The following is a 25,106-nucleotide window of genomic DNA, read 5'->3' on the forward strand; positions in this document are numbered from 1 at the left end:
TGTTAAATATCCATTTTCGATTTCAATTGTCTGAACTCTTTAGATATAAATTTGTTTAAAACCCAAATAAAAAAAAATTTTTGATTAGGCAAAATGACAAGTATAATTTTAGTTCTGAAATAGTTCTAGCTTAGTGCGAATTAAAATAAAAATAACTAATTAATATTAACAACTTACATTTTACTCTAATATTGTTTTCACCGTAACTTTGTGTAAAAGCAGCTTCTTAAGTCAAACTAAATAAGTAAATAATAATTTAATTAAAAAAATTAGTAATAAATTAACTAAAATTCAAAAATATTTAAATTTATAATGTTAAGCAGATTTTAGAACAATTAAACTGTGTAAAAATCATACTTAAAAATTTTCGACGCTTCTAAATTATAAAATAATTACAACTATTTCAAATATGCATTTTATGCATTTTTCTTTTATAAATATATACATTGTACCTTATCTCTGCCCTTAATATGTATGTTTCGAATTTTTATCTAAACATAAGAAATTAAGAGTCAGAAATTAATATATAATCAAGAACGAAAATGTTATAAAAATTTGAAGATTCATTAATGAGGACTTCAAGAAACATCTATTCGATTGCCGGAAGACTCTCTCAATTTTACAACAATACAAAATAACAGCAGTTTTTCTGCAAACACATCACGAAAAATACTTCTGACTGTATGATTACTTCAAATTTATAACTACGGGTTTAAAATTTCATTATTTTTTAAATTTATCATTTTGAACCGACTTTCTAACCGAACCAAACCATTAACTTAAGTAATTTTGCAGGCAATAATTAAATTTTTTTTTAAAATAAATTATTGAGAAATTACTACACGTTGTTTACAAAATAACTGAAGTTACACAGTTAAGATTGCACTACAGGAAATCTACAGTTGACTATAGAATAATTTCAAGATCACTTCAGTTTTGTAAAAAAACTGCAGTTTTAATTTTAGCTAGATGGTACATTCACCGTTTTTTTTTAGTTTTTTTTATGAGAAAATTTTAAAATACAGTGTTTATCTATTTTGACTAATTGTAGATTAAAAAAAAGCATTGGTATTTCTTCACTGCCTAAAAACTATTAATAAAGCGTTTTATTAATAAGCACAATTATAGTTTTTAGAGTATTAAGTTTTAAAAAAATGGTTTGGAATCTCGTTCATTAATTCAAAGCATCCTTCCATTATGAGCTCTTTTGGATTTTAGGCAAAACTTTTCTTTTTCAAGAGGTTTTTATTTGATTATTTCACAGCTCATCTTTCAAAAAAGGAGAGAAATAAAAGCTTATTGTTTAAAAAATAAGTGCTTCATAACTTTTGCGTAATTTCTCTCGAAAAAATAATGCAACAATATCGTTCGTTTAGAAATTTTGAATCGGTAATTTTATACTGTATATTTTAATAGGTTACAAACTTATTTTTCATTAAATTAACTAATCATATATTAATTATAATTAAGTATTATACACAACATTCAGCCAAATTTAATAACTGACTAGTAAATGATTTAAAGCATATTTGCTTTATTTTCCTCTTTGACGTAAGACCTGACTAACAAAAATTATTTGCAAACTCTTATTCAAACGTGAAAGTAAATAAAATTTATTTCCTGTATATATTTTCTACTAAGAATAATTATATTTATGTCTGCTTTATTTTATAACTTAAATCTAATGTTATAAATTATACTGAAAACTAAAAAAGAAAAATGTGTAATAATCTTCAAGTGGAAAAAATCAGTATAAAAAATCTGCTAAGAGTAATTTTACCATTTTTTTTCCAATCCGTCACGGATTTTTTAAAAAAATAAAAAATCGTGGGTTTGGTCAAAAATAAGAATTAATAACTATGTAACCTTTGCATAAAGCTTTCTGTAAAAACAATACTAATACTTTAAAATCAAGATATAAAAACAAATGAACATTTTCTTTTCTTAAAATATCCTATATAATACTTTCATTCATTCGATTTGTGCGCTAAATTTGGATTCATTAAACTTAGTTGCTATTTGTGGGCTCTGCTTTGAATTTGGTAACAAGGAGGAAAACACCACTTATTATATTTAGTGCCAAATTTTCATTTAATATTGAGAAATGCTTCTTAAAACAATTTAATTAAAAGTAATTTTATTGCTTGATTGGAAAACTTTGATGCATGTTACTTTAATTATTTAACTGTGAATGATAAAAGCTTTCTCTCTTGTAAAAGTTCGATATTTATTGTTGTTTTAATCTTAGTCTGCTATCGCAGAAAAATTCTTTCAGTTTTATATTTAAATAATAGATGGCAAGACTATCGGAGTGATTGTTTTCATTTCCCTTCTCTCCGTGAAGGAACGATTTCTTAGATTCTATCTGTCAACTGCAAAATTCATAAAAATAACGACAAAAAAAAAAAAAATTTATAACTAATTAGTAGTCTTAAAATGCTCAATGAAAATTCTGGCTATTTTTTTTATGTTTAAAAATTGCTTAGACTATAGTGTGTTCAGCAATGGAGGCGCCATCTTTTGGACAAAATTAATCTAAGTTCTTAACGTCAAATAAACATTTTCTTTTCTTAAAATATTCTATATAATACTTTTATTCATACGATTTGTGCGCGAAATTTTGAATTCATTACACTTAGTTGCTATTTGTGGACTCTGCTTTGAATTTGGTAACAAGGAGGAAAACACCACTTATTATATTTAGTGCCAAATTTTCCTTTAATACTGAGAAATGTTTCTTAAAACAATTTAATTAAAAATAATTTTATTGCTTGATTGGAAAACATGTTTTTTTAATTATTTAACTGTGAATGATAAAAGCTTTCTCTCTTGTAAAAATTCGATACTTATTGTTGTTTTAATCTTAGTCTGCTATCGCAGAAAAATTCTTTCAGTTTTATATTTAAATAATAGATGGCAAGACTATCGGAGTGATTGTTTTCATTTCCCTTTTCTTCGTGAAGAAACAATTTCTTAGATTCTATCTGTCAACTGCAAAATTCATAAAAATAACGACAAAAAAATAAAAAAAAAACATTTTATAACTAATTAGTAATCTTAAAATGTTCAATGAAAATTCTGGATATTTTCATATGTTTGAAAATTGCTTAGACTATAGTGTGTTCTACAATGGAGGCGCCATCTTTTAGACAAAATTAATCTAAGTTCTTAACGTCAGTAAGTTCTAAAACTTCTTAACGCTATTATTTTATTTATTTATTTTGTTAAATAAAAGAGTTCAAAAATATAGTAAGTTCTTTTTGATATAGTCATTATTTTACTTACAATCTACAGTTTAAAACTAGCAATTTTTTTTAATCATTACAAATTGAAAAATTTATGAATAGAGTATAAAAGACTTAGAGAAAATATGGATGGAGAATTACTATAAATTTTTATTAAACTAGATGAATGAAATACTACATTTTATTTAATTAAAAGAATAAATTATTATAGATAATTACATGTAGATTCTTGTGGCTAAAACGCGAATAGAATTTTATTAATTCTCGTTTAAACTTGAAACCAAACGAGAATGAATAACACCAAGTACACGCCAAGTAATACTAATAAGTAATAACAATTCTCTATTTTCGCTAATTTAACCCGGATTTATACCTAATTTAACACTGAAGATCTACTTAACTATTCGTGAAGATTCAAACGAAAAGTAGTCAAATACGAAATAGCTAGCTGGAGGTTACAAAGAAATATACTCTCTCTACAAGACAAAGGCAGAGACTACACCAGAAAGTGTTTGCTTTTTGCTACAAGCACTTTTGATGATGGTTATAATTATAATAAATATTAATGAGTTCGAAATTGTGGTTCAGTTCAATGATGTCAGCTTCTGATTCTACAATAATAGTCATTCTACAGACAGAAGGGGGTGGGGCCTCTTCTAACGACATATAAGGCACTCATAGGGATTTCATACTGCAGTCAGAGATCCTAGGTTGTTCTAAGATATCTTTTTCGAACGTATATTTATGAATGCATCCATAAGGAACTGTTGCAACGAAACATTTAGAAACTTTTCGTTAAAAAAACTGTTTATAAAAAAAGTATTCTGAATTTAACTATTCATTTAAAAAAAACTAATTACCTCATAACCGTCCTTACTTAAGAGAAAAATAACGGATCAAAACAGCAAAAACAAATAAAGAAAAAGAATATTAAGTAAGAACGAATTATAAACTTTACATGCATCCAATACAAAAATATCCTTGACCAAGAATGTGCCTTCGTCAGTGAACGACACATTTGCACAAAAATCTCCTGCTGTTGAATTTTGATTAAAGATTTGACCCAAATATTTATTTATTATATCTGTATCATTATTGGTTTTACATTAAATTTGAACTTTTGTTATTTTTTATGTAAACTTGAAAAAAGAGAGCAAGCATGGTTAGGAAAATTAAAAAAAAAATTTTTTTGATATAAATTTTAATTCATATTAAAAATTTGAGGGGACACTCAATCGAGATTTTAGGGTATTTCTGATTTGATATTTACGAACCCAACTGGGCACGTAAGGGTAAAGGGTAAAAATACGTACCGATCTCCCTTATCCGCGCACTAACTATTTCAGCTTTTGGCATAGGCGTTAAATTTGACGTAGAACAGCTCAGCATCAAATTCAACGTATACGTAAAAACGTAATTTACATCAGAATGGAAGTAAACTCTAGGTAACGCAGTACAAGTCTAGTTCGTGGTGCCTCTTAATGGCAATTTATCCTAGACTTTTTATTTTTTACTTTCTTAGATTGTAAATTTCGTTGCGCTTTCAAAAGGTGACATTCCACGGCTTTCATGTTCACACAAGTTATTTCAATCTCAATTTAGAAGTACAATTTTATCTTACTTTTGCTGTCAACTGTCCATAAATCGAGTTAGAATTAGAAGTTTGTTCGTTAGACTCAAAGTTCATGTATCTCATAATGAACAATGACTCAGTTAACTCAAATCTCAAAAAATCTCTAAACATAGCGAATATTTTTTGACATATTTTTCCGACCGATATGCATATAATGTAGTATTATACAGATTTTACAGTGTTCTTCAAAAAACTATACCATTCATCCTATTATTGTGAACAGGTATACGCCAAAAGTGTGATCTTCAATCCAAAAAACTAAAAAATATTTTTGAACTGGATTAAAATTAATCTTAACGATAAATCTATCATAAAAAGAAATATTAAAGACAACAAAAATTATTGAAATACAATATGAATTTAAAATGACCTAACTGCATCACTGTAACTGTTAAATGTTTTCTCTATTTTAAAATAAAGTCTTGTCAGTTTATCGAGTTAATAGAGCTCATTTGGAATGTAGATTTAGCTAGATTAATTATGACATTTTAGAAATTTATAAAATGTATAAATTAAAAAAGGAGCTGTGACGAAAACAATTTTGGCTCACTGATGACACACAATTTTTTACCATTTTTATTGTACTATTTTAAAGCAAGAAACTGAATTTGAGAGTGTGTTGTAAGTAGAATACGAAATAATGTGAATAACACAACACTTCGCATGTTTTTATTCATTACATACTTTATATTATTACTATTATTATTATTATTATTGAAATTTTCTTTAATTTAGAAACTCTGACTACCACACAAGAAAAAAAAATAATTAACTCAATATAGCTTAGTTATGAAAATTTATTACTAAACTATTAATTCCAAACAGATGTATCTTATTCAAAAATAATTATTTATTATAGCTCAATTTTTATAAATTAAACTTAATGTGTTATAAAACTTCCTTGATTTTAACTATCTTAGAATTATATCTAATAATAATATTAAAGCATAGTATTTTTTGGAGAAAAAAATTAATGCTTAAAATGTCTTATTTTAAATAAACGACTAAAGGAAAATAAAAATACAAAATTCGCGTAAAAAAGAATTGAAACATTAAATATAATACGATATTTTGAATGTACTTCTTTCGTATCATTTGTTGAGTTTGTAATCAGATTAATCGATGTAAAGTACGCATAAACATATTTTATAATCTTTTTCAACCTTGTTTACTCTCTTTAGATAAAATAAATTCGATTAAAATCTAACTCGAATAACAATTGTTTGTAATTCTTTTCCGAAACTAATTGAGCATAGAACTCAAGCGAAAGAATAAGGAGATTCTTGATAAAGTAGAGTGGCAAAACTAGTAGGGCTATTATTTTACTTGAAATAGCCGCAAAATGCTCTGAAGCTTTTGGACACATGTTGTCCGATCCAAATTTTGACATGAACCAGTTATCTCGGACAAAATAATTGCATTTGATAATTACATTTGATGATAAAGTGGACTAATGTTTCTCCCTTTCCCCGATTGATTATACTTAATAAATTCATTATACTTCATAAACTACTTTATAAATTGTAATACTTCACAATAATGATTTTATAATAATGATAATAATACATTTATATAAATTATATTGTACTTTATAAATTGCTATACACTTTGAAAATTGCTTCTGATATGGTAAAAAGATCTAATGAAGAAAATTTTTTATATTTTTTTCAGATCTATAAGAGAGAAAAGTTTCAGAAAAAACTGTTAAGAGCAAAGGAATGAAGAAAAACATTCGAACATGCCTAATAATTTTATTTATTTTAGCCACAATGGTTTGCTATGGATTTCCTTACTTTCCAGAGTAAGATTAATAAAATAATTATATTTTTTATATCTGATTTTTTAAATGAAATATACATTTATTTTGCATTGAATCTGATTTCATTATATTACAATATCATTAAAAATTTTAATAAATTGAATAAAGCTTTCAACTGATTAATTTGTTTTAAAATCTGTTAAAGATGTACAAAGAGTAAGATTTTTTTCCTTCAAATATTTAAACTATATATATCTGATTTCTATATGACAATTATTTTACATCGACTCTGATCTCATTATTTTACAATTAATTTTAGTAAAATTTAAAAGAAAATTTCATTAAACTTTTAAAATAGTTAATTTATTTAAAAAAATATTACGTGAGTACGCTGCAGCGTCTTATTTTTTTAACACCAGGGCGTGATTACTGCTAACTAGACTTGGCCCTTCGATTTAAAAGGTTCCAAGCACTTACTCATCACATTTAAAAAGCAAAACATTTCATGGAAAGTATACAACATTAAGTATTATTTAGCGTTGAATCTTGTTAAAGGGGATGGAAGTAAAATTATAGAAAATTCAGAAATTTCATTTTCTTGTATCTCTATAAGCATTGTTATATTAAAAAAAGAATTTAAAAAATTACAATCATACTTTCAAAAGTACGAAATTGAAATTTATTTATTTGGTGCTAATATTTTGAATGTTGGTTCCTAATTTTAAATAATTGGATCGATGAAATTAGGTTTTATTAAATCTTCTTTTAAAATGAGGGTCAAATTAATAATTGCGTGTGACCTAGGAAACAAACCGACACATAAGGGATCAATTTAAAGGAGACACTTTTTTCATTGCCATAATATTTTCAATATCATTATAAAGATAGGTAAATCTTCTTCTATTGGCATGACAGCCCTTTGCGGGCCTTACTTTCCTCTATTCTGTTCTTTTCTTTGTAATTGTTCCCCAGTTCGTAATTCTTAGGATTTTAAAATCCTCTTCAACACAGTCAAGCCATCTGATCTTAAGCCTACTCCTATCCCTAATTCCCATTGGTTCGTAATTGAAGAACTTAAATGTTATTCGACAGCTTTACTCTGATGTATTTGTTGATATCAGCTTCCTTGAATAGCCTATATGTCGTTGTCCCCATTAGTCATCCACTTTTATAGTACCGAAAATTTTTCTCAAAGCTTTTCTCAGGTCTGCTTGTGATTCAGTTAAAGATCCTGTTTCGAACCCAAAAGTTAAGACAGGTCTAATGATTGCTTTATATAGCATTCTTTTTGTAAGTCTTTAAATTAATTTTGACTTCAGAAATGTTTTTTAAGCCAAGGTAAATATTTTGGTATTTTAAAATGAGGGGAAAATAAATGATTGAGTATGACCCAGGAAACAAGCCAAGACATAAGGAATCAATTTAAAAAGAGACACTTTTTTCCTTGTTATAATATTTTCATTAGAATTGTAAAGGTAGGTAAATCTTTTGGTATTTTATAATTAGAAGATAATGGCCAAGAGAACACATATGAAAAGAAACTAAATTTGAAAATTTTATTTATTTTCTTCTTAGTTTTAATTACTGTAATGAAATTGTAATATTCTAACGAAATGTTTAAGCAAAAAAGACATTCTTCAAATTTTTAAGCAAACTCTCATTTTTGCATAAATACACATTTTTATAAATAAACTCTATGACTCAGTAGAAAGATGCAACAAATTCAAACAAATAGAATTGTAGTTCTCCTTTCTGCCTTAACACTTGTTTTTATACAAAATAAATAACCTTCGTGACTCAATAAAGAGAAGTAAAAATAATAAATAAGTCAATAAAATTAATTAAAAAAAATATATTACTCAACAACAAGAAGCAAAAAACTCAAGTGCAATAGTTGTTTTCATTTTCGTTCAAATACACATTTTTATAAGTAAACTGTATGACTAAGAAAATAGAGAAAAACTCCGACAAATAGAATTGTAGTTTTAAATTCTGCCTAAACACACATTGTTATGAATAAACTCTGTCACTTAATGGAAAGAAATAAAGATAGAATTTTAGCTCTTGATTTTGTTTAAATTCATATTTTTGTAAATAAACACTTGTTCTTCGTCAGCACTACAGCCTAGGCCCAGGCTGTAGCTTTGAGCTAGATTTTTCCACCTGTTTATTTCCAACAACTTTAAGTTCTTTTCAACACTGTCCAACCATCTTGTAGCTGGTCTCCCTCTTCTTTTAGTTCCTTCAATATTCGAAAAAGTAAGTTTTTTAACTAGGTCTAAATCTTCAAGCTGAAAAAAGTGCCCAGCCATCTGATCCTGTAGGCCTTAATAACCCTCAAAATATTAGGTAATCTATATTTAATGTATATCTCATGAATATATAAACTTCTCTAAATATTATTTTTCTTAACTGCTCCAAAAATTGACCGAAGGATCTTTCTTTCAAAAATGAGTAGTCTACTTTCCTCTGTTTTATTAATTGTCTTATTTATTATGGTCTCGCTACCATAGNAGTTGTGACTGAAAGTCATCCCTGACTCTAGGGGTCTTTAATTGTTCGCAGTCAAATTTCTCAAGACGTTTCCCATGACATTTACGTGCATTAGATAGTTTGGCCTTGATCCTTGATCCTGGCCTTGATTAAGGTTTTGTATAGATTTACTTTTGTACCAGTGGAGAGGAATTTCGATTTTAATTGGTTCCTCAGACCAAAGTAGCACTTATTAGCTATCAAAAGTCTGTTCCTAACTTCAGCCCTTACCTTATTTTTGTTGGTAACAAGCGAACCCACATACTTAAACTGGGTAACTCCTTCAAAGGTATAATCCCCAATTCTGATGGACTGTACATGATGTACTCCAGAGGGCTAAATATTTATTTAATAATTATTTTAGAGAGAACAATCATCCAAGTAACTCAAAATCGTTGCACTCCTCAATAAAAGTTAGAGAAAATCGTGCAAAGTAAATCCGTAAAATTTTTCGTTTTAAGGAATAAGGGAAATCTTAGTAATTATAATTGGTCCGTTAAATAGATCCAGGGAAAAAGTCTTTCACGCGAGCTAGCTAGAGGGATAATTGTTAAAATGTTAATTAATGCATACTTGAACTAAAAATAGATTAAAAGACAGGATTTGAGTATTAATTTAAGAAAAAGATTTACAGAAAAGGAGTCACTTAAAACGTTTAGTTGATGCTTTCTATTATATATATATATATCTTGCTTTACCATTAAAAGGAATGTAAAAAGTGTGTTCGAATGAACTTCGGTGGAAGAGTTGGTTCAATATTATCTTTCTTATTATTTAGGGAAGATTAATCCTTCCAATGAGCGTCCAAATCAATAATATAAGTTTTTCATTACATTCTGTAAACTAAATTCAAATTAACTTCAAATTCAGCATTTTGATAGATTTCTTCAATGCTAGGTATTCTTCGAGCGATATTCCAGAGTACCGACAGACAAGAGTAAGAACTCAGTATTATGAACTAACTAAAGAGAAATTTTCACAGATGTCTGATGAAAGTTACGAGAAAGAAAAGAATACATATGAATCAAAACATCACCGAAAAGGATTTAGGATGAATTCTTATCGAGAACAAAAGAAAAGAAATGGATTTCCGTGTCCATGCGACAGTAAAATTACTATCGAGAATAATTTGTGTTGCCACACGGAAAAAGTAATACCACCCCCTAATGATGAATGGCCAAATATACTTGGTGATTTTGATGAAGATATTATGAATGATGGTTATTTATTTTCTGATCCTGCTTTTAAGGATAAGCTTTGTCAACGAGGTTTAAAGGATTACAGCCGTTCATCGTCAAGATCAAGAGGTGAAGTATTACTTTTTAAATCTAAGCTTTTTAAAATTCCTTATTTATTTTTAATTGTTGATTTCGAAATCGTTAAACCTTGCTTGTCTGTTTTATTTATTAAATTATTCAACGGAGAAATTTTATTTATTTACTTAAATTATATCAACAATTAACGCATTCAGGAAGTCATTCTATTAAAACTGTAAGACTATCAATCAATCAGTAACTTAATCAGTAACTTTACTTTATCCATTGCAAACATTTCAGGAATATTTATAAAAGTCCGTGATTAAAAAACTTCTAGTTTTCAAAAACTGATTACAAATAATTCTATACCGGTAATTCTATACTCATAATAATTCTATACTCAATTCATTGCAAGCTTGAATTTTATTTTATTTTGTAATTGAACTTATTTTGTAATTGAAGAAAGATTTTGGAAAACTATCAGGTATAGTTAGATTTTAATTTAAATCAAAGAAGGATTGCTGTGGTTTACATCAAATTTAAAGCCAATGCGTTGGTAAAAAAAAGTTAGTAATGTTTATAACGCAAGAACAAATTGTAAGCATATATATCTTCTTAACCAGAAACAAAATCGTTATCTTATGATAGAATGTATTTGGCAGATGACGCTATGCGTATCTTTCTTATGATCATTACTATAGAGCTTGGCCAAAGGATAGGGCCAAGCTATAGAGTATCCAACTGGCAACTGACTGATGGCAAAATTAAAAATCTCGGAACCAAACAGTATGGAGAAGTTTTGGAATTTAGTTGCAAAAGTTGCCACCTGCAATCCATCGTCGATCACAGCTATCTGTTATTACGCTGAAACATGTGAGAATGTTGTCATATCGGATAACTAGGTGCCATTGAGCACCGTAAGTTTCTGGTACTATTGGAATATTACAGATAAGATTACAGTCTGCGCCAATTGTATTCAAAAACTCAGTATAGCGTATAGTACCTTCCGCTTGCAACTTTCGTAGCTAAATTCCAAATTTTTGTTTTAAATTTTTTGAAGCTTTCCTGCTTTTAACATATTTCTATCGCCTTTTGTTTTCGATATTTTAAAATCAATCAGTCTTTCGCTGGAGATCTTGTACATATATAAAACATGCTGAACATAAATAATTTTAAAGCTTAGATATTTAGCAATTATTATTTGATGAATAATTTATTTTTTTAGAAAAAATAAATGTTTTAATTGTTGGAGATGAAACAATGGACTTTTTGAGTGGCACAATATATAGAGGAAAATGCAAAGTAAGCACAGAATCTTATCCAGGCTTAAGTATAACTGATGCACGGCAAAGAATGAAAGATGTTTTAGCAAAGGTTTGTTACAACCAATTATTGTTATTCGTATGTTCAATAAAAAAAAGGAAAAAAAAACATCTTTAAGCCAATATAACTTTGAATTAAACTTGCTAAATCTGTTTTTTTTTTCTCCTTCATTATTTGCGAATTGATAGTTTTTTTTCTGGTTGAATCAAATGTAATCATAATTTTTTTATAATTAGCTTGAGTTTCAACGCAACTGGGTAATAATAGACAACGCTCTGTCTGAACCATTGGCTCCCAAAAACGGGAAATACTTTATAGTTTCAAGGGGAAATGAGTTCTGTACTGATTACACTTGATTTTTAATCCATTTACTTGAAGTCTAAAAACAGGAGCCTGAAAGTTGTCTTTTGACGTCACAAGCCTGAAAAAAAATTAGGCAGAAAGAACGTGAGGCAAAAAGCTGATCAACACACGCCAGAGTCCTGACCTGACTTCGCCCGGCAATGCTTGTCAGTAGAATCGGAGGAAACAAATTAAATTTTCGTTCTTCGAGTGACTGCATGTGCCAGGGTACGGGTAAATGGAAAGTATGGCTTTTATATCTTCAGAAAATTGATTTAGGATCTCCTGAGATCTCTGGTAAGAGATAAAATTCAATTCGAAATTCTTTTAGTTATCCGTTGAAAAATTTTGTAAAGTAAAATGAATGTCTTTACCAAAAAAATTTTCAAAATTCTCTTTACCTAATTCTAATCTAAGAGTGCCAGAAAGAGTACTGTTTACAGTCTTGTAGATTTATCTTTGTGAGTAAGGCATTTGCATTACAGATAAAAATGACTTCAATAAATAGATTGGAAGTTGAAAGTGACTAGTGCTTTATATTTGGAAGCTCTGTTTGGCTCTTCTAAGAATTAGCGAATTAAGAACAATCAAAAGCATCTAACTGAAAAAGATGACTAAAAGCACTATACTAATACTTTATTTAATATGTAAAGAATTTAAATATTTAGCTTAAATAATAAATCGGTTTAAAAAATTAAAAAAAAACTAAAAAAAACTTTTGCATTAGTAAATCAAAATTATTGCTTAAATTTTCAAAAATGCAAAATTTGAATAAATATAGCAATTTATGGTTAGAATTTTTGTAGGGGCATAAGTTTCTAACGATGATAAAAAAATGGATCAAAATTGGTTGAGAATCACTGTGTTAAACTCAACTGTGCAAATGGGATCACGATTTTGAAAAACTTCAAACACTATTACGAAATCTTCGCGTAATTTTTTTCAGACAATAGCATTAAAAACGCAATGTGATTTTTGATTTTTTAAAAATTTGCATGAATTGAAAAAAAATTTTTTTTCATTATTGTATTTTTTAAATAAATTCTATTCTGACTTCTGTAAAAATGCTGTTTCTTTTTAGTGTTTGCAAAATTTGAATCTCCCGATTTTTAAACTTGAAATAAATCAACTGTTATGTGTCTTCTACCAAACTGCAAGTCTTTCTGTATTAGAGCATATCAGATCATTCCTGTTTAAATTTTCTATTAAAAATCAATTTAAAGTTGGAAGAAAGATATTGCACACTACTCAGCATTACAAAATAAAATCTAACAGTTATTTAATTAGAATAGAAACTGAGTTTAGGGGCTATTGAAGTGTTACGTGCTTATTTTTGCTGACAAAAGGAGCCTGAACAATATCAACATCATTCACTAAAGTTTTCAAAAATCTCTTATAAGTTTTAAAAATAAATAATTCAAAGTACAAATGATAAAATTCAAAAACATTAATTTATTTGAAGAAAAAAATTAATACAAAAAAAGCCTATACTTCAGCCTATCGTTATTTTTTTCAGCTCTTTCAAATACAAATGAGATACGAAATAGTATGATGGATGTTATTTCCAGTCGTTTCTGGGGAAAACGTTTTTTACACATAGAATACCCGTTCTTTCAATAATGTTTCGGAGAATTCTTTTCAGGAATTATTGCAACAATTAACAAAAATAAACTAGGGAACAATTTCCTGTTTTGAAATGAATATCTTGAAACAAAACTAGATATTACATCAAAATTGACGCAGTTTTAAGGAGGAGATGTATCAAAAGAAAGAGTTTAAAAGTTTTTACTATATAAACCTGTAAGAGATGTTTAAAGCGAAACAAATGATGTTTAACGGAAAAATAAAAGCTTCTCACAAAATAATAAGGAGCTTAAAAGGAGTTGAGGAGGAATTGCAACAGGCTGCTAAAAAGAAATTATATTTTCTGGACTACTTTATAAAGGTGAGCTTATTTAATCTATATTATTTTTTAATATTTATTTATAGACATTAAATGAGAGCAAAAGTCCCATTTTGAAAAATGAAATTTAACGTTTTTACTCTTTAATCTAAAAATATAATTTTAGTCACCTTTTTGAAGGAGATTTTTTTATCTTAAGCATAATAAAAGAGTATTCCCCCAACATCCCGTTGTGAGCCAGGGGTAGCATGGAGGTTAAGGCTCTACAGTTTTGAGACCAATGACATGATTGTGTGACTAGAAAGCACTGCGCACAGACCGTCTTTACTTTCAGACAACATTTTAGTGCCTTAACCAATGAGCCCTCACGACTCTTATCAAAAACTAATTTTTCTACCTATGTTTTTCTATTATTCATCAATCCATTCAATTCAATTTAAGAATACTTCAATTAAATTTTGATTCAAACAGCTAAAACAAACAAACTTGTCTAGGGAAATTAATTTTTAAACAAATAGTTTTGTGCTACTCTCTTAACTCCAATTAAAACATCTGGTAAATCGGATATTTTTCTTCAACACTTGCCGCCCAACACATTCTGTCAGTTATTGTCTTCATAAAATACTTTTCCTTTTACTTTTGAACTGTATTTCATAAGAAATATTTTCATTTTAATTCAAGCTTTGTATGTAAGTTCGATTACAAAATGTTCTCTAAATTATATACCTATATCTACATATATATCATCTTAAAAAAACTTTTGTTCGAATATGAATTGTAGCGTAATAAAAATCAGTGGTAATGGTCCAAAAGTTGACCACAAATATTCTTATTGATTTACTATTAATTGTTACGAAATCAAACACAAAAGTTTCCCTAATCTTCTTAAAATTACCTTTAAATCATTTTTTTTCTTCAAAACTTTAGGAAATAACGGCTCATTTATTGATTTTAATCAATTGTGAAACCAGACTAACAATTCATGCTACTTTTTGAATACTTTTTAGATTCGGATGTTATAATTATTATTAGTAAGTAATTATTTATGTTTCAGGGGGATATAAAACCAGACAAACTTATTATTCATGCGGGATCCAATGATATCATCGATGATTTACCTTCTGTCACTTCTTTGGTGATTTCCAAATTGAAAAGTCTCGTAGATGACATGAGAATATCTCAAGAATCCGAAGACAGATTTTATGCATTGTCAGGTATTATTCCAAGAAATGATCCTTTGATGACATTTAATAATAAGGTACGATTTCATTGTTTAAAAAGTAGATTGATTTATTGAATTACCTTTCTAACTCTTTTAATTTTTAGAGTAAATTAATGTAGCACAAATATTTTCGCACATTTCTTGAATTCCCTATTAAAAAGTTAAATTTCTGAACAAAGGGTTCAGAATAACAAATATGCTCAGGTAAACGTTAATAGATATTTCGCTAATAGATTATATTATTATTGATAATATTATATGTAATATTATATGTAATATAAAAATATTGCTTTTGTAGTGGTACGAACCTCAAAAATTCTACAGTAATACAATGTAGTCGTATTGACATTCGAGCTAAGTTATGATACGCTTTTCGTTAGGTAATGTAGAGTGCGAAAAAAGGAAAGAAAAAACGGACCACTCTGAATAGCTTTTGATCTAATGATCGGATCTTTACATTCTGGTACTCAATGTTAATGGTTCGAAGGGGCGGCCTCAAATATACTAATTAATAAGTGTAGACGCTATTTTAAGTTACGAAATCAGACACAAAAACGTATTTTCTCTGAATAACCATACCTTTTTTTCCGATGGATGTTAATTTTCCTTAATGTTAATTTTGCTTTTTGCGTATTTTACCATATCTCGAGAACTTTTTAAGCGAATTGAAAAAATTTTGCACACAATTATAAAATTCGTTTATCCAAAGGTAATTCCATGCAAAAAATAATTTTTCGTAAATATTTATTATTTTTTTATTGTTTTATTTAATACTGGTCGAAAAAATTTTGAACAGTGAGGTACACAATTTTTTGCATCATTTCAAAGAATATAAAAATCAGATATTTCATAATCAGATATTTAAAATTTGATTTCTCAGGAACTATTTTACCGATTTTGCTCAAATTTCGTATTTTTTAATGTGAAATTTGATTCTTTAAAATAATGCAAAAAATTGCATAGCTTACAATTCAAAAGCTTTTTTGACCATTGTTAAAAAAAATAATAACTAATAAATACTTTTCTAAAAGTTATTTTTTGCACGTAATTACTTCTGGACAAGCGAATTTTATAATTCTGTGCAAACATTTTTTAATTAGCTTAAAATATTTTTCGATATAACGAAATACGCAAAAAGTAAAATTAATATTAAGGGGTTCAAACTTTGTAGCGTTCTTCTGATCAAACTTGAGATCATATTTCCCAGATTGTGGTTACCCCTCACATTTTGGGGGTCAGAAGTCCGAATCCGTCAGGAAAAAAAGGTATGCTTATTCAGAGAAAGAACGTTTTGAGTCTGATTTCGTAACTTAAAATATCGTTTTCACGTATTAAATAGCATATTTGATGTCATCCCTTCGAACCATTAAGATTAAGTGTTAGAACATGAAAATCCGATCATGAGATCAAAAGTTATTGATGTGGTCCTTTACAGAGTGGTATACAGAGTGGTCTTTTTTTTGCACACTGTTAATTGTAATTACATCATGTTAAACTTTTCGTAAGGTAATGGACATTGTAGTTGGATTGTGATTGAGTTTTCTCAAAAGAAACGTGGAATGTAGCTTAATTAGTTTATCAGGTGGGGCAATCTGTCGGGAAAGATGGGAAAAACTAGAGCTCCATAGTGCAGTCATCTATGCGTAAAGGAGAGTTTATTGTTCGAATCTTCGCCAAGGTTCGAATTGTCTAGAGCAGAGGTCGCCAAAGTGGTCTATATAGACCCCCCAGGAGTCTATTTAACATAAGCGGGGGTCGATCTGAGCCAGGGGGTCGAATGGGGGTTGATCCGAACCAGAAGGGTCGAGTGGTCGAAGGATTATCAGTATTTTTCAGATATGTGACAATTAGAAATAAAAGAAGAAGACTTGGAAATATATACTGGTAATCTTCAAAAATTGAGCGACGATTTTAAACTGCGTTTTGTTGATTTGGAAAACATTGACATCCCTGATTGGATTATTGTGCCATTTTCTGCTCAAATTGAAAACGTGGACATCAACCTGCAAGATGAGCTTGCTGAATTATTATGGGGATTTGAAGCAAAGACGCTTTTTAAAAATTTAACAATAAGCAAATTTTGGACAAATATAAATATAATGCAAAAATATGTAAGACTTTACGAAATAGCTCAGCCATTTATGATAGCATTTCCAAGTTCCTATATGGTTGAAGCCGGTTTCAGTCACGTAAATTCAATCTTAACTAAGAACAGAAATAAATTAAATGTGGAGTTTCGAGGGGATTTAAGATTAAAATTGACCAATTTTGAACCCAATGTAACGAACCTTGCAGAAAAAAAAACACCAGGCACACCCATGTCATTGATTAAGAAGCAATAAATCCGTAGTTACTTTACTTATTATTTCTACTTACTTATAATTACTTATTATTTCATAAATATTAAGGTATTTATATTTCAACATTAATATATTTTTCATAAAACTATTGTTACACTATGTACTATTACTTTAATAAATGTTTAAAATCATAAAATAAATGTACAAACACAGTATCTAATAGAGTTTTATTTCAATTAACAGAAAATTACACTTATGGGGGTCGATGGAGATTTCGAAAAATTACGTAGGGGTCGATGATCAAAAAAGTTTGGCAACCCCTGGTCTAGAGTCACCATTTGGGAAGTGCAGAATATTGGAAGGAATAGAAGGAATACTGCGGTGTCATCGCTGCGGGTCGAACACGCATCCGACCCCCAACAGGTTCAACCCGTCATGAAATCGACAAATTAGCCATCTCGGCTACAATAATTTCCGATATTAGTCCTATATGAAGATTAATCTAATATTTTGTGTCCATTATTCAGCCAATATCGGCCCTTCATAGAATTGTCTATTTAACCCGATATTTTCCAGCCACTTTTCAACCGATATCAGCCCTATATAGAAATGTTGTTGCCCAATATTAAAAGCCATTCTGGGACCAATATTAAAAAATGTTGCAGATAATATGATCAAATAATTGTCCAATTGAAGCTTTATTTTCTTACCTTTTTTTTAAGCATCTAAAAACTATTTAATAAAATAGTTTTTTTGATGTTACATTTGTATAGTTAGCGGCGTAGATGTCTAGAAGTTAGAAAAAAATTAATTTTTAATGTATTTATCGAAAACTGTTACAATAATTTATGTTAATTCCTGTCACTAGATGATATTATAAGTTTACTGTCAAAATTTCACTGTGAATTAAACTTAACGTGTATTTGATACTTATTAATTTCGCAAGTATCAAATGTAGTTATCAAGTGCTGATACATTGGACAAAATGATAATTTGTAAAATGACTAATGAAATGGAGCTTATTGAGATAAAAAAGAAAAGCAATACTGACTAACTAGTTAAAATAGACAGGGAATTGAAATAGTTATAAGGTAATGAGTAATTGAATGAGAGCAGGTGAAAACGTAAACAAACGTCGTTGGTTGACAAGTTGAGAGAGATGGATCATTAAAATGGAGAGATTATCAACGCAGAAATAAAAAAATAACTGTAAACATTTACGAATTATACCTTATGAGTATGCATCATTTTAATACCTCATAAAATCAGACAGTTATAGTAATTTCTTTTACATAAATATTTGACTTTACATAAACTAATTGAAGACGCCTTAAAATTAATGAGATGAGAATGGTAAATTTATGTGTTTCCATTGTAGTTTGCTTTTTAGTTTCTATCGATTTTGGTACACTGACCAAAATATGTAGCCTTCTTTTTCTATGGAGCTCTCCGTTTACCAAATTATACATAAATTATTATAATGAATTGAATGATTTATGTAACTTCTTACTCAACGAGGGAAAAAAAATTTCCGTATTTTTTATCTCCAAATTTATAATACCGCTTAAGTTTACTGATATCTTATGAAGCGTGGGACACATAAAGTAAGTTAGAAATGATAAGTTATGCATTTAAGAATTTTAATGATTGTGTTTTAAAATTTGCATAAAGCACACTTTTTTTTCTATTTTTCATTTTTAAGATTTGTTTTCTTGTGAAGCATACTCATACGAATAGAACATACTTTCGAATATTTAATGCCATAAATAATTTTTAAAAAATAAAAAGAACTGTAATTCAAATTGCTTGGGCCATCTAGAGCAGTGGTTCCCATTTTTTTTTTTGGCTATGGAACCCTAAATGATTCTTTTAGTGGAACCCCGTCATTAAAAAAAATCATTGGCAGTTAAGAATGTACTAACCGAAACATTAAATAAATGATGGATTATTGATTGAACATAAATATACTTAAGAAAACTCTAACTTGCAGAATTCTAATAATCCCTCCGCGGAACCTTAGAGTTCCACGGATGACCTTAAGGGAACCACTGTTCTAGTCTTAGAAATTCTGGGTAAATGACCCTTACAATGGCTCTGAGTTCCTTAAATGAATGCTCCTTAATTTAACAGTAGTATTTATTGTCTTTTAGGTGAATTTAATAAATTCAAATGTTGGTTGGTATGCCCAACGAAATGGTATAGAATATATAGATCATTCTCATATATTTTGGCATAATGGAGAATTGCGTAAAGATTTATACCATTTTGATGGTTCTTTAAACGAAGATGGTTTGAGAAAAGTTGAAGAATCTTTATTTGAAGATAGTTGGTGTCGAAGAAATGACTATAATGATGAAGCTTGGCAGCTAAGACAGAAATTAAGGTAGAAAAGATCTATCATTCTATGAATAAGAATTAAACAAAATTAAACTTATATTCGTATTATATCTTAAAAACTAAGTTATAAACTGTATGAATTTTCTAAATTCTGGCTTTTGTCTATGAAGTAGCGGTATGGTAGTCCTATGGCTATGACTGTATGGCAAAAGGTACCAATGCTTATGGAATAATTTCCTCATAAGTTATGTCACATCATAGTCCTATAACGGCAAAAGTTTGCCATAAAAATACCATTTTACCTTACGGGGTTTTGCTTCTAGTAAAATTTTCCCATTCAGTTTTGCTACTTGCGAGAGGCAAAAATTTTGCATCCACATATAGCAAAATTTGCAAAAGCATATGGCAAAAATTTGTGATACGCATAAGACAAAGGTGTTAGATAAAATTTTACCATAGGTAAAACACCATAGGAAAATTCTATGGTACTTTTTATGGCAAACCTAAGGGAAATTTTTCTAAAGGTCATATCGATTTACTTAGATTTTCAAAAAGTTCTCACTAACGCAGAATAATTTTCAGAAATTTATTTTATTAATTTCAAAAAAAAAAAAAATACACGAAAGCCTGCAGATGGGCTAAAAACATGCTATCAACAATTAAATGCACAAACGAACTAATATAAATAAAAAATTAACGAAATTATTCTTTATCTTTTTATTATTTTTTAAAAAAACTCAGTCACTAAGATGAGCCTCTTTTATACAATTTTGTGATACGAGTATTAAAACATGTTTGTAGAATTGTTGAAATTTGTGAAGAGGGTTGCTTATTAGTTAGGATTAACTAAGTTTGATATGAATAAAAAGTTTTGCAAAAGTTATGAATATGAAAAAAGTCGCATAGTTTTGTAGTTTACTATTATAAAACTAAATACCTAAATATACTTTGTTTACTTTTTATAAAAAAAGAATTCTAACTCTGTTTATGCCTAACTTTTCTTTCAAAAATTGAGATTCTAATTTATTTGTGGATGATTGAAATTTTTATAGATTATAGTTATGTTTCTGAATTTAAAAGGAATAATTTGTGATGAAAATAATTTTTCATTTAATTTTAATATTTAATAAAAATTTAATTATTAATGAAAATTTAATTTTTAAAATTTAATTTTAATGAAAATTAAAAATTCATAATTAAAAAAATCCATTGAAAAAAATAATAGTTCAACATTTTAAAAATAATAAATAAATAAATAAATAAATTTATTCTGGCTTAAATTTGAGTAAAATATTTTTTAGTGATATCCATTCAAAACAAATTTGCTAAGATTATTTTCGAGATTTAAATTTTTTTTTAAAAAATCACTGTATTATTTTAGGAAAAAATACGAATAAAATGTCTATGTTCAGGGAATGTGCAAAGCTTGGTTAAATCGTCTTTGAACTGTTTTCGAACAAAACGCTTTGTTGAACATTATACCATTTTTCAAAAAATGGGGTTACTAAAATTCTATTTCAAAAATATAAAACTGAGGAAATGTATTTTTATTAATTTATTTAAAAAAAAGTTATAACTGCTGGAGAAAACAACATGTTTTAGTTTATTGAATTATTGAATTTCTTTCTTTTTTTTTTAATTTTACGCAAAAAGATTTTTATACTGGCACTCATATTTTACCCAAAGTTTAAAAACTCAACATTTTGATCAGTCAAAAACGATTTGAGTGATTATATCTACATCTTTAGAAAAATATTTGTAAAGGAGTACATTTTTTATAACATAACTCATCAAAAAACAGAACTGAAAGAAATAGTTTCAGGTATTAATTTCAATAATTCAAAATTACCTAAAATCTTTTTATCAATATAAGATAATTTTATGAATAAAAAAAAAAGAAAAACTAAAATAAACAAATAACAGTAAGAATTAAAGTAAGTGCAGAAATCGCAAATTTATAAAATAATTAGTAAAAGATTTAGTAAAATAAATAGTTAAAAGCATAACTGCCAATGTTTTACAGTATCTATTTTGTAGTTTTATATATGAACTTTTATTTTTTGAAATAAAATTCCTTAAAAATGAATCAAAGATGAAGGATTATTTTCTTTCTTTGTTTAGGCTTAGAAAACGGCCATCATTAGAATTGAAAGATATTCTGCCGATGGAAAGGAAAGTCTACGATAAACACTTACCACCCAAGAAAGATGGTAAATGGCTATTTTTAATTATTCCAAATGAATACTTTCTTCAGAAATATAGTTCAAGACTTATGTTTTAAAGGTCAACCAACGACGGTGCGTTTTCATGTGACTGTTTTAAGTGTGGATTCAATTGATGAAGAATCTATGGTAAACATTTTCTTTATTTGTTAGATCCTTTTAAGAATTTTAATTAATCACTGTAGCAATTAATGGAAAAATCAAGCAAATTTTAAAAATTCAGGAACAGCAGTAACCCAATTATAATTCCTTTCGACAACAATTCATTCATGAGAAGAAATGTTGCTGAAAAAAGTAAACGTTTATAAAGTTCAAAACAAAAGAAAACGCAATAAAGAAGTTTCATTCCTAATTTTCATGAAAATTAATTTCAACGCAAGCTATAAACTATTTCTAATCAGTATTGATAAAAATAAATAGCGTTACTTCTTTGTTTAATATGTCTACAATTGCTAATAAACTTGATTTATTAAAGTGGGCCAAACGAAAGTCAATTATTTAGGGTCTCATAATAGAAAAAAATTGCGAACCGCTACTCTAAAAAACATTCTCTTAATTGATAGATTCAAACAGTACATTAAAAATTTTATTCATTACTTGAATCCAGGATCTGTATTAAAGGATACAAATAGAAATATGTTAATGAAAATTTTGCGTGTACTTCTCTACGGTGACTCCGAAAGAGATGGAAAAAAACTCTCCTTGAGACACTCATTCATTAAAAGTTTTTATCACAAAATATATCCAAGTCTACACATTATTTTTAATCTCTATATAGAGTCGCCATCTGTTTCGTTTATTATCTGAAACGCGGAGACTATGCTTATTTTTCTTTGACCATTGTATTTTAAATCGAATGCATCATTGAAAATGGAAAAAAGAGACCATCTTTTCGACATAAGTCATTGTGTGCGTTTGAAATCTTTACAATATTAAGTTCTCTCTTTTTTTTAAAAATGGAATTGCAACTTTTTATTAAGAAACTCTTTCCCTTGATCTATTTGTAACTTAAGGGTTTCTTTTCAAGAAATGATACTCGCACAATTCCTACGCTTCAATACATGTCAAGATGTAGCAATAACCATCGTTAAAACTCGTTCTCCCTTTTAAATCTGCTATGTCAGTTTGAACCTGAGAAGCGTAGACGAGTTTTGTGACCATTATTTTTTCTCTTGTCCAGATACTTCTCCTTTCATCAATCGGAAAAAAGCTTTTACCCCTCCAAAACTCGCAGATAGTTCGGGATCATTAAAAAAGTTATTCAAATGCCTTCTGTCAGAGAGACAAATGTAGTGTTACTTTCTAAAAAGTGCATAGCAAAAATGATAACGATTTAAAAATAATATATATATATGTATGNTTATAAATTTCTAAAGCTGCACATTTGAAAAAATTTTTGAAAAAAAAATTCTACTTGTGAATCTACTTGTGAAAAGATTGCATTTCGCAATCAATTTGGTTGTTTTCTGAGCTAATGTGATAAAAAAATAAAGAAGAATAAAATTAAATGCTTATATTATATATATATATATATATATAAATCGAAAGCAGTATGAAAAAAAAGTTAATACAATTTAAAAAAATTTAAATACACTTATTTAATAAAAGATTATTAACCAGAATTAAGCATCACGGATTTATCTAAATTCAGAAAAATAAAGAATTCCTCTATGATCCTAAAATATCAAATCAGCGATAACATTTGCAACCATACTCCATTGAGGATCCCCTCATATTGATAAAACGATAAGTCACTGAACTGCTACCGTATCCCCATGGATATGCCGTCACAGTGATAAGATGAAAGGTCATTAGATGTCATTACGACCGGACTACTACACGGACTACTTTTTTTCAATACTACTCGGAGATTATAGAAAACAAAGTTTCGAAATTTTCAATACCAAAAATGAATTCTCACTGTTTTTCATAATTTGTTTACATTAAAAAAAATTAGAAGAGCGTGCAAAAATATTATTATTTTTAAACAAGAACTTTATTTGAATGTGAATTTACTCACGGTCAAGATGGCAAACATCATAATATACTTTAGTATATTAACCAGTAGAATCTATAATATGAAGGTGGTTAAATAAAGTCCATCGATCTTTCTCTATCTATTTTTAATGAAGAGAAATAAATACTAATAATTCCATCCCCACCTAGGTCCCAATCAAATCTTGTCTGGGCTGATGAAAAGTGGCTGATTACTTGCCGCTATTGATCACGAAACCCTAATTTGAACGACCCTCAGGGAACTGCTGCAGGAATACTTTATTTAATGTCACAGATAATGTGAAATCCCTAAAAAGACATGAATGTAATAGATTTACTTCCACTTTTTTTTTCCTTTCCCTGGAAAGTAAGACAACTGATATTGTTTACTATTTATCAAATGTCACACGCAAATGAATAAAAATTCCCAATTGTCTTTCTGCAAAATCTCTGCTTCTGAGTTGTACTCCTAAGGAAATTATATATAAAAGAGGCGATATTCAATTATCTTATATTTACTATGATGATATATTAAAAATGTGTATTTGACAAATGCTTATTTTTGACAGACCTACGTAGCAGATATATTTTTAGCCCAAAGTTGGCAAGACTATAGGTTAAGGTTACCAGAAAACATGACGGAAGGATATAGAATCTTAGATGTTGGGTGGTTGCAATACATTTGGAGGCCAGATTCATTTTTTAAAAATGCTAAAAAAGTTACTTTTCATGATATGAGTGTTCCAAATCATTACTTGTGGTTGTACTATGATAAAACTCTTCTTTACATGGCAAAGTAAGTCATTAGAATTTTTTTTCATTTTTTTAAAAAAGATGTTTTAACATTTAATACTTAGTCTTTCTTAATATTTTCATACCATATCTTCAATTTCATTTAGGGTGTGTCGGGGTAACATAAGATGGATATTGGACCCACAGTTACTATTTGGTATGTTAGGTGGCAACATAACAGTCGAAAAGGTGAAGATACATGAACATACCAATATAGAAAAAAGTTGATAGGAAAAGTAACAAAT

General features: G+C 28.1%; 1 protein-coding gene across 2 annotated transcripts in view; it reads left to right on the forward strand.

Annotated features, from left to right (window-relative positions):
- LOC107436392 (glycine receptor subunit alphaZ1) overlaps positions 1-25,106 on the forward strand; it is a 39,341-nt gene that overhangs the window by 4,556 nt on the left and 9,679 nt on the right. For both annotated transcript variants that reach the window (XM_043048390.2, XM_043048388.2), the window contains exons 2-9: positions 6,550-6,679; positions 10,067-10,476; positions 11,651-11,799; positions 15,048-15,251; positions 19,666-19,898; positions 21,974-22,062; positions 22,136-22,203; positions 24,639-24,865. In XM_043048390.2, coding sequence (XP_042904324.1) covers positions 6,597-6,679; positions 10,067-10,476; positions 11,651-11,799; positions 15,048-15,251; positions 19,666-19,898; positions 21,974-22,062; positions 22,136-22,203; positions 24,639-24,865 — 1,463 coding nt within the window. In that variant the 5' untranslated portion in view covers positions 6,550-6,596. The remainder of the gene's footprint in view (positions 1-6,549; positions 6,680-10,066; positions 10,477-11,650; positions 11,800-15,047; positions 15,252-19,665; positions 19,899-21,973; positions 22,063-22,135; positions 22,204-24,638; positions 24,866-25,106) is intronic.

Source organism: Parasteatoda tepidariorum, chromosome X1, assembly GCF_043381705.1.
Source record: "Parasteatoda tepidariorum isolate YZ-2023 chromosome X1, CAS_Ptep_4.0, whole genome shotgun sequence".
Classification (NCBI taxonomy): Eukaryota; Metazoa; Arthropoda; class Arachnida; order Araneae; family Theridiidae; genus Parasteatoda; species Parasteatoda tepidariorum.